The sequence below is a fragment of the Pterocles gutturalis genome, unplaced genomic scaffold, assembly GCF_000699245.1.
Source record: "Pterocles gutturalis isolate BGI_N339 unplaced genomic scaffold, ASM69924v1 scaffold14425, whole genome shotgun sequence".
NCBI lineage: Eukaryota > Metazoa > Chordata > Aves > Pterocliformes > Pteroclidae > Pterocles > Pterocles gutturalis.
In genome coordinates, this window is record NW_010146065.1 from 10,769 (window position 1) to 21,655 (window position 10,887).

Below are 10,887 nucleotides of genomic sequence, written 5' to 3' on the forward strand. Positions count from 1 at the left end.
AAGCACGGGGATGCTGATGTGGTTAGTGAATGAAATGTTTGGAGTATTAACTGGATCAGACCCTGGTGAAGCAAGCTGCAGGGGGCTTTGCAGGACTGTGTGTAAGAGGTAGCAAACTCAGTGACACAAGTATTGTGGGATGGCAGGAGCACAAGGAGGGTCGGCACAGCAAGGAATCTGCCTACCACGTCATTGTAACTGGCTTCACCCAAGCAGTCGGGATTTGGCTGGATTAGGGTAAGGTGGCAAACCCCAGTGTCAGAAACAGAGACCTGAGAGGGAAGGGAAAAACTAACTGAAGGCTCCTTCTCTTATTTCCTTCTCACAGTTGATTAACCAAAATAAAAGGTAAGAAATGGACTTCCACCATTAAAAAGCAATTAAATGTTTCTGCTTGTGTGTGGATGCTCTCAAGATGCCCAGAGGCTTGGAGGTCCCTGTGCTGGGAAGCTACCCAAGACACTCTGGAGGGTCTCGTAAGTGATGTGCAGCCCCTGAGCAAGTGGCTGCAGCCTGCCAAGAGCATGAGAGACTTGGTTTTGTTCAGAAATACAGATAGTATTGCATTCATCTTGCCTCTTTTATCATCCAGCACGTTCATATGTCTGGGGTCCTATGAGTGCATGTTCTTATATCTGCGGCCCCTTTGCAGCCTCTTATGGAATTCCTGCCTCAGTGTTGCTCGTGCTGAAGGCTCACTGAAGGTCAGGTGGGTAATTGGCACCAAGTTTCTTTTGAGGTTCCTTCCTTCGTGATTGCAAAATCTATGGACTGAGATCGAGAGGAACATTTAACACTTCAACTCTCCTCATCCAGGCAGTCCCTGAGTAGCACAACACTTGTGATTTTGTACCACTCTTCTGGCACGTGTTTCCCGCAGTGGTGCTCCTCCTACGTGCGTGTCAGGCAGCCAGAGGCGTTGCTGTTTTCCATCTTCTACCTCCAGCCTGTCCCTCCCTGCCCTGGAGTGACGTGGGCTGTTTAACAGGCTGCTGAGAAGTATCAAGTCTCTTCTTGGGCACTGCTCCACGCTCAAGCAACAAAGCTTACAAATTAAGCCTCCTGTCTTGGCCAATTTTGTTTCTCCACCTGGAGAATTCGTTTTGGCTTGTGAGTAACTCGGTCAAACATCTGCATCCTTCGCCAGCAGCTCTCCCACTTGAATTCCCTGGCTCCTCTCCATTCCCAAGGGCTGCGCTCCTCCAGGCAGCACTGTGTCCCTAGATGTCACGTGCCATCCAGGCACAACTTTAATCATTCCTTTGACGTACTTGGACTGGAGATGAAGCCAATCCTAAAACTGATTGTTTTTTTTTTTTTTGTTTTAGACTTAAAATTCAAGAAGTCCTTTACAGCTGCTTTCTGGGAGTTCTTGGGGGAGTCCTGAGATCTGTGCTTCTGTCTGCGCACTCTGAACAGTGCTCAGTGAATCGGTAGACGAAGGCTGTTCTCTCATTTTAAGATCTGGAGCTGTCATGAAATCACATGTAGCTCAGGGGTGTTGTTCTGAATGAGGAGCTAATTACCGATGTTGTTACCACGAGTTGCTAATCATCAGCACTATTAGTGGTAGCAGTGACGGTGATGCTAGATCACCTCTCTCTCTGCCTCTCCCCTGGGAGTGGGAAGAGTTTCTGTCTGCCTTCTAAGCGGAAAACCTGAACTGCAGAGGTTTAATGGTGCTGGTGCTGGCCCTGGGAGCGTGCCTTGAAACCCAAGACCAGGAGGCGTGTTACATCATGCTCCATCTCAACCCTCTGCTGTCATACAGGAGAGTTCATGAGAGACTCTGGGTGAAGATTGTGGGGTTTGGGGTTTTTTTTCCCTTTTTGGTTGCTGTGACAGTATTTTTAATTGAAGACCAACATGGATAAATTACTTGTAAGAATTCCATTGGTTTACAATCTTTTACTGACCCTGGTGGTTACTCATGAGTTGACCTTGTCTCTTTTGTGGCTGGGGGGGGCTGTTGAACTTCCCTGAAGTGGCTATTCCAGTGCATGCTTACGCTGAGATTTATTTTACTCTTCCACCCACCAAGGTGATAAGCAGCAACCATCCATTTTCCCGGTGACTTTAATCACCGACCACTCTTGAGAAGAAAAATGTGACGCATACAGCTTCACTGGGTGGCCTGTGGCTTCCATGATGAATTCCCTTCCTGGGATTTCTGTTTGCTCCTGCTGTCTCTATAGAATCAGTTATTCACAACTGTCATGCTGTAACTAAAATGCGTGGTAGTCATCTACCCAGGCAGAGCTCAGCTTCCTCCAAAGCAGCATCTCCTCTTGATGTGCTGTGTGTAGGAGTACCGACCTTTCAGCTTTCCTCCTCTTAATGCCTCCCCAAACAGTGCTGAAAATGAATCTTTCGGGGGGCTTTTGGGGCATATGGTGGTTGACAAGAGCCAAGGATGAGAATGGGTGAGTGTCTTCCAATCTTCCTCATTCTGGAGTTGGCCAAAGTGTGAAGAAAGTCCTGGAGGTAAAGCTGGGCAGGAGGCAGCATTTTTCCTGCTTAGGTTTTGTTTCTTGTGATTTGTGAGATTTTTGCAAGTCAGTGGCATAAATAGTAATTATGCTGAATAAAAGATGGAACTTATTTACTGCTACCAAACCTTCCCATGGGACTTCTTGTGTTTTCATTTGGAACTGGCAGGAAAACCTCAGCTGAAATGTTTTTAGAGGAAATATGGGATTTTTGGTAGAAATTTTTCCCCTTTTCTTTGAATATGTTCTGAAATTTTGTTGAAAATCTCTCAAACAGAAATTCTGGGAGTTTTCCAGTTGCTGCTAATGGCGAATATTTCAGTTCCTGAATGATGCTGAACGTAGTGTAAGAGAGAGACACATGCTTTTATTAATACAGTTCATAGAGAAAAACACAATCTTTTGTCAAGTTCCAGCTTCATCAAACCGTTCCTATCTCCTGGAGAGATAGAAGAGACCAAGTGATGCCTTCCTCCACCAGAAAGACCATGTATGAAGACCCTCCAGTCTTTTAACATGGATGATTTTGCTGCAGCTCTGTAGCACTCAGAAGGTACTCGCTGAGCAGAGACCCAAGGTACTGTCTGCTCCTGGAAGTCACCTTCCCAGTGCCTATGGCAATGCCAAACCTGCCGGCTGCGGGGAGCAGGAGGGTGCAGGTGGCTTTAACCTCGGCAACGTTCGTCATTGGTGCCTTGAGAAAAGCTTGCAAGAAACCTTCAGAAAGTGATGAAGGTTTGCAACTTAGCACAGCTTCTTCCTCATTTTCTTACGTGTTTAATGTTGAGATTAAAGGGACACGTCCTAGGAAGCTTTTCTTTTCATTGGGCCAGAGAGGAGCTGGCAGAGGATGAAAGGCTTTGCAAGGAAAGCTCTCCCTTGCCTGCTCCTGAGGGGCGAGGGAGCGGTGCCACGGCTCACCTGCTGTCCTTCCTGCCCACCGCGGTCCTTCATGAAGCTCCCCACTGGGTGTTTTCTCCTGCTCCCATCCGGCACAGCTCAGCTCTGGGAACTTTGTGGTGATGTGAGTCTGTAACGGCGGAAGCGTGTCCCCTCCATGTCTGGCAATTGAAATGCATGTTGTCACCTTGTGCTGTCTGATCTCATTCCTCCCTCTCCAGAGAGAAATCAAAACTGAGAGGAGGTCTGTGGCCCCAAGCAGCAGGCACTGAACCAGAAATGAGAACATTAAAAAGGAAGAGGGAGAAAAGGGGCGATCCAGCTGACACGTGCAGGGTCCCGAATCAGCCGGCAGACGTGTGCCGAATGCCAAGGAGGAGCTGTCAGTTCAGAGCTGTGTTTTGGCTTCCTCCATCTCAAGGATGGGGTCAAGGGCTGCGCTGTCAGGTGGGGACAGGAGAGCGGAGTCAGGAGACAGGGATGCGCTGCCAAAATCACGACAACGCCTCAGCTGCTGGCAGCTCTCACGTCAGTGGCTGGTACCGGTGTGTGTCGCGGGGCTGAGCCAAGTTCTCCCCGCAGTCCCTTCTCCGCGGGTCAGTCCTGCCAAATGAAGCAAAAGCATCAGCTTTGAAGGGTGAAGTGGAGACTGTGAATATAAAGCTGCCTGTGGCACTCAGCTCCTTTCCCCCCCATTCTTCTGCCTTCCTCCCATCTCCTGCTTCTTCCTGGCTTTCGAGGAGCATGTGTGGGTAATGGACAGGTGAGATTTTAGTCCAGAACAGTGGTTAGCTACAGGTTTGCAACAATTAATGGAAGATTTGAAGGACGTGGCAGAGTTAAGATCTAAAATGAGAGAATGAGTAAACCACTGGTATACAGGAGGCACAGGAGCCCGATCCCCCATTGAACCATACAGATGATGCTGTTGTGGGAGTCACTGCGTGTGTGCTCAGAGCGAGGGGTGGCAGAGGCTGGTAAGTGGCAGATGGGCACGTACATCTCCAGGTGTGGCATCACGGGCTTCCCAGTGGTGACAGGAGTTAGCCTGGGGAGAGCCCCAGCATGGGTGACTGGGGGATGCTGGCTGCGCTATTGTCTCAGCATCATCTCAAACCAGGCAGTAGGATGTGCTTGAACAAGATTTTTGCAATGGTTGGATGAATAATTTTCTGACTCCCCTGTGCAGTCTTGTTCTAGTGATTTGATGTCAAGAGACTTGCTTTCCGTGTGATCTTAGCAAACCACAGGATCATTGCTGCCCTCAGCTCAGAGCATCTGGACTATTTCACCTTAACTCCAGAGTATCCATCCTCACTCGTAGCTCATTTGTCTTGTGTTTGTCAAAGTTGCTTAAACCTGGGAAAACTCAAAAGAAAGGCTAACAGAGAAGAGTAGATCTCTTCCAAAGCCAAAAGACTGCTGGTGCCTCTGTGATATAATATTGTGCTTCAAGAGGAAGCTCTGCTGTGGGGTGAGCGGCATGGAGAGGGATGGAGGGCAGTATTCAGTGTTAAGGTGGTTGTGCATCAGGATCTCATTGCAATGGATATGGTGTGGCCCCAGAACAAAAAAAGTATGCATGTGGCAGTTTGCAGTCATCTTTCAGGATGAGAGAGGCAGAGAAACAGCCAAGCTGCAATCAAAGTAGTAGTTTGTTGGACAACAACATGTACCGTGCTGTGGATTCCACTCACTACTGCTGCCATCGACTTCACAGGCTTTGTGAATACAATCTGAAAGGTGATAGAATGGCTGCATATTTTTCCTGACCACTTGTGACCTGTGCTTTCCCATTCTTCTCTCTCTATAGTGAATTTGCCAAAGAACGAGAGAGGGTAGAAAATCGTCGAGCTTTCCTGAAACTCCGTAGGCAGCAGCAAATTGAACGGGAACTAAATGGATACTTGGAGTGGATCTTCAAAGCAGGTAAGGCATGAGATCTCCTGATTTGATGGTCCGAGGGCTGGAGCAGCTCCCGTGAGAGGACAGGCTGAGAGAGTTGGGGGTGTGCAGCCTGGAGAAGAGAAGGCTCCGGGGAGACCTTCCAGCAGCTTCCAGTGCTGAAAGGGGGCTACAGGAGAGATGGGGGGCTCTGGATCAGGGGGTGCAGGGACAGGACGAGGGGGAACGGTTTGAAGCTGCAAGAGGGGAGATGGAGATGAGATGTGAGGAAGAAATGTTTTCCTGTGCGGGGGGTGAGGCAGTGGCCCAGGTTGCCCAGAGAAGCTGTGGATGCCCCATCCCTGGAGGGGCTCAAGGCCAGGCTGGATGAGGCTTTGGGCAACCTGGGCTAGTGGGAGGTGTCCCTGCCCATGGCAGGGGGTGGCACTGGATGGGCTTTAAGGTCCCTTCCTACCCAAACCATCCTGGGATTCTATGATCTTGGTTCGATATGTTTAGAGTCTGGTGATGACAGAGGACAAGGGCCCCAGAACTAGTCCTCGGTGTTGCTGGCCATGGAGGTGACCCAAGACTAGAGAGGTTCCATCCAGCACTTATTTTAGTTGGGCTTGTTTCTGAGCAGTCACACTGAAGTTATTGCAAAAGATCCCAGTTTGGTTAAGCAAAAATAAAGGAGCTGGGCCAACTTCCTTTATTGCTGAGATCAAAGCTATTGTCTTAATCCAGTATAATATAAAAAGTGATACAGTGCCCAAAATCTCCACAGTGGGGAAACTGTTCCCTTACATGAGTCATTTATATTTTATTTACTTTCCACCACAGCTGTTTTATAAGCCTTTCTTGCTATGATGGTAAAATACACCGGAGCATCATTTTTATGAGCTACAGAGACGACTTTCATGAAATTCACCTCAGCACATATTAACATTGTTTTATAACTATTATAAACGAGCATTGCACTTTATTGCAAGCCGTGAGCAACTTTAACAAGGACCCAAATGCAATAATTTAACAAAAAATACATGCTTTTCTTTTCCTTTTTATCGGACAGTAAAGATGACCGATAACCTTTCTGCGTTATAGAGTAGCCTATATATATATATAGACATAACCACAGTGCAATTAATTCTTCACATAGTGTCAAGAAAACTTCTGGGGCTAGTTTGCTTCCTTGCTGGCTTTTCTGAGAAGATGAAACACCTGGGTGAAGTGAAAATGCGTTTTAAAACAATGATGGGGAAAAAAAAGAAGCGATGGTTTCTCAAATAGATTTTCAGGTGCCTTTCTAGGCAGGTCAGCTCCATCCTTGCCCTTTACACATGGGGAAACTGAGGCCCAGCATTAGATAGTGATTTGCCTGATATCAGCCCATAGACCGCTGGCAGAGCTGGCACTCTGTGGTGCTCCTACACCGTGGGCTGGCACCGCACTAAGAGCCCTGTCATCATCATTCTTTGTTTTGAAATCCATGCTGATGCTAGAGGCTCGATGTGCTAAAATGTGCTTGTACAAGCAAGTAATTATATGGTCACAGCACCTCATTGCAGCGTGGCACGTACATAAACTGCACACACGCCAGGGTCCAGAGCGTCCTGGTGCTATTCTCTGTATAGGTGGCTCTTTTTCTGGATTTACGGCTTCTCTTTTATGTGCACAGCCCAGGTGCCAGTATTTGGAAGAGTATTTTCATGTGGCTTCTGCTGCTTTTCTTCTGCTCTCCCCTCCGGAGCACTCTGACAGCCTGTGTGCCCAGGGGACCTGGGAGCACTGGGGGGGCTGCGGTACCTCCCCACAGGGCAGTGAGCTGGGCAGAGCACTGAAATGTAAAATAGGAAAGAGTAGCAGCAGTTTATAGGGTGGCTTGAACCCGTTCTTTCCCATGGTGCTGTACAGAGTGACAGCTGAGTGCCAGCCCTATCGACAGACTTTCATTCCCTGTGCCTGTTCAACGGCAACTGTCCTCAATTAGGGAACCACGCTTTAGTCTGTGGTTCTGTAGGGTTCAAAAAAAAAAAAAGAACAATTCGCTTTCCATTTATAATTTGTCTTCCCATTTGTTTACAGCTCTTGTGCCACCTCAAATTCACAGTAATGAATGGTTTATGAGCAGAGCGCACCATGGTTCTGCCTTGGCTCCAGTGCCGTCTTTCTTGTAAGGCTCTTGTGATTTCTCGGTCTCTAAATCCTGGTTTCATAAAATCACAGAATGGTTTGGGTTGGAAAGTTCCAACCCCCTGCCATGGGCAGGGACACCTCCCACCAGCCCAGGTTGCTCAAAGCCTCATCCAGCCTGGCCTTGAACCCCTCCAGGGATGGGGCATCCACCATCAGGAAAATAAAGACGAGAATTCCCTTGCAGGGCTGTGGGTTGCTTCATTTCATTTTGGTGACTGTTCTGCCAAGAAGAGCTATGCAGAGGTCACTAGCTGAACTTGTCTGAAAGTTGAGGTGGAGAAGTTGTAAAACATCCAGCCAACCTCTGCTCCAGCTTTGCATCCCTGTGGGAATGGCCGGCTGTTCTCTTTCTGTGTTGCCAGTGTTGGATAAATGCCACATCACTGTAGAGTGAAACTGCTGTAAAATACCCATTGTTTTATTTTGTCTAATAATACAAGATCCAGAAGGTTTTCTGGAATGGGGAGGTGTATGCAAAATAGCTGAGTCAGGGAATAATAAAAATATTCTGTAAAGGCATTGTTGAAAATACAATAGGAATATTAAAAAAGCTTCCTAGTACAGCTGAGTAATGACAATAATTAAAATCAACTTAGCAGTGTTAGCAACTTTGAATGCAGAAGGTAGCATGAAGGCTATCCAAAGCAGAGAAGTGAGTATTCAGAATTCAGGTGATGAATTTTGGGACTGTGCTGTCGAAGAGGATTTCCCATTTCTGTTTTAGAGGCCGGGATTTCAGCTATGAAATGATCATGAATCAACTTTCCTTGTCCAGGACTGTGTGTGGGACAATGGCCAAAGCAAACCGCTTGGATGGAAGGGAGGAAAATGGGCAGGGAGGATGGTGACAGACAGTCCAGCCTGTACGGAAATCTCTTGCAACAGCCGCAGGCAGTGAGGTGTAATAAGCTGTTTGCATAAAAGAAAGAGAAAAGCTCTTGCTATTCTGCTCTAACGTAACTCTGGAGGATTTTGTTATAATTCATGCAAATATTGAATTGTTTTTAAATCCTCCTAGCATCCTTGACCTCATTGAACCTTGTAACAAGGAGTTGCACATGTTAACACTTGGTTTGATTTAAAAAAACCAAACCAACCCACCAAACAGTATGTCCTGTCCTCGATTTTAAATCTGTTGCCTTTCTGCAGTGAAAAGACGAGCTCAGGGGTGTACTTTGTGTTTTGATTTATTACTTTTCTTTCTCTGATCTCTCTCTACCTTGTTTCGTCTTATTTTTTCTGCTCTAAAGCGTGCAGAACCGACCTGCTCAATCCCCTCCCTTCCCATGGAAGGCTCTCCACTCTTCTAATATTTATAGTATCCTCCCCGAGCATTTTGTTTGCTTGTTTTTTTCTCATTTATTTTTGATGTGAGGTAGGAAGAGTGGAAAGCTGCATTCCAGGGATTCATAAAGTGGCATCTTAATACTTAATTGGTTTGGTTTTGCTCTGCACTGTTCTGCATATCCTGAGTAGCTGCTGGAGCTGGGGAGGAGGTTTCCCCATTCTTGGTAGTGCTCAAGTCTGTACCTCAGGGGCTGTAACTGGTTTAGGACCAAGGAAAATATGTGAGTGACTAAAATCACTCCTTTATCTGTACGCTACCTCCCGATTGTCAACAGTGATTTTAATTTAACGTTATCCTCCTCATTTATTAACCACTTTTGAGTGTCTCTAATGTTTCTCCCAGCTTGCTCTGGTCGTAATCTGAATGCTGTTATGTATCTCTTGCTGTACATATTGCATTAAAAAGGTGGTTCAGATAAATGTTGGGGTTTGGGTTTTTTTTATTTTTTTACTGTCAACCATTCCGTATACTGAACTTGTAGACTGTTTAGTCCACCAGAAGAAAACAGTGGGTCTTTGTTTCCCACCTCTTAAGAGCTGTCTGACTCGAGCGTGTTCCAGACCTGGTCTAATGCCTTGTCTCACATTTGTGCTGCAAGAATGAGACTTAATAGCCTGGCTCTGGAGTAACTGACTTCTACATTCTTCTGAATTTTTTTTTCCAATGGTAAAGTAAGAGTATAAAAAGGAAGAAAATAGTAATAAGAAGTGCTTGTGAAGTTTTCAAGGAGGTACCTTGGCACAGCTGAAAGTTTTTGGTGCCAGCTCACGATGGATAAATCACCAGAAGTGCAGCTGTGGTTGAAATGGAAGCAAACACAGCTCAGGCTGGTTTAAATGTGGATTGTTTAATGTAGTCAGCAGCGTATCTGCTTGAGGGATCTATACCAAGGTGTTTTAAACAGTGACAACCTTTATGTGAAAATACTTGTGAGAGTTAATACAGGAAACCTTACCTGATGAAGTGCTTAACAAATGCCTTCTAACAAAGGGCTGGGGAATGACAGAGAAAATTATAACACAGATAATGTGTGTTGAAGAATTAATACATAGGGTAGTCAGGAGGGTTTAGATATTTTCAAATGAGATAACAGGTGATTTCGTGTAAAATTCCCATATCATGAGGCCAAGACTAAGCAAGTAAAATTGTAACTCAACAGAGTCTTTTTGAGGATGTCAAGAAGAAATGTCATGCCACCTTAAATGAGTTATAAATCTTTAAGTGGCTTCAAATCTGTAAGATTTTCAGTCATCTTAAACTAGTGCAAGTTACAGGCCAGAAGCAATGATCAAATCCTGTCCTTTCTGGCATCTCACAGAGTTTAGGCCAGATATTCCTATGGTGATTGCCATGTCAGGCTCATAAACGTTGACTCTCCCCATCGTTTAGAACTGAGCTGTACCGATCAGTTAGAAACAGACCTGTAATCTAAACTTAATCATGAAGAATAAAGTCAACTATCTGGTTTTTAGTAAATTCTTTAGCAGGACCAACTCTTCCCACTGCTAGAGGCCAGCTGATGCAGGTGTAATAAAAAGCAATGCTTCGCACTGTTGCTCGTCTAGGCACAAGACAAGAGTTCTCTTCCCCAAACGCCTCTTCTTCAGTTCAGCCAATATCAAATAAAGTCTCGTTGGTGACGAGCAGACCCTGTCCTGTGCCACCCGCTGTGTGCTGGGACAGGCTCCGCTCCTGGTTTCACGTCTTCCTGGGGCTCTGTGCAAAGGCAGCAGCAAGTCAATTTGAAGTGGTGCCTTTCGGAGGAACTAGAAAGCGGTGAAGGCAGGCGATGTGATCCATGCAAATGATTTTACCTCCGCTGCTTTCTCCATTGAACTCCTCCAAACTGTAGCAACTCTCAGGCTGTCATTCTGCATTTCCAACGGAGAGCGGAGAGCTACAAGTTCTCTGCACAGAGTAAAGCGCTTATAAGCCCACAAATATTCTTTTGAAGACGTTTCTCTTATCTTACAAGGACATGCATCATTTTGAAAACACTGCTCAGAGACTGGAAGTGTTCAGCGCTAATCAAGCTGCATGTCCTTTTGCGTTTGAACTCTCTCCCATGCA

At 46.2% G+C, this 10,887-nt stretch overlaps 1 protein-coding gene across 1 annotated transcript in view; it reads left to right on the forward strand.

Moving 5' to 3' along the window:
- The window catches only part of LOC104470614 (voltage-dependent N-type calcium channel subunit alpha-1B-like), a gene marked incomplete at both ends in the record, with an annotated part of 46,576 nt that overhangs the window by 8,900 nt on the left and 26,789 nt on the right, over nt 1-10,887 (forward strand). Inside the window, one exon of the mRNA XM_010085600.1 lies at nt 5,203-5,318. Coding sequence (XP_010083902.1) covers nt 5,203-5,318 — 116 coding nt within the window. The remainder of the gene's footprint in view (nt 1-5,202; nt 5,319-10,887) is intronic.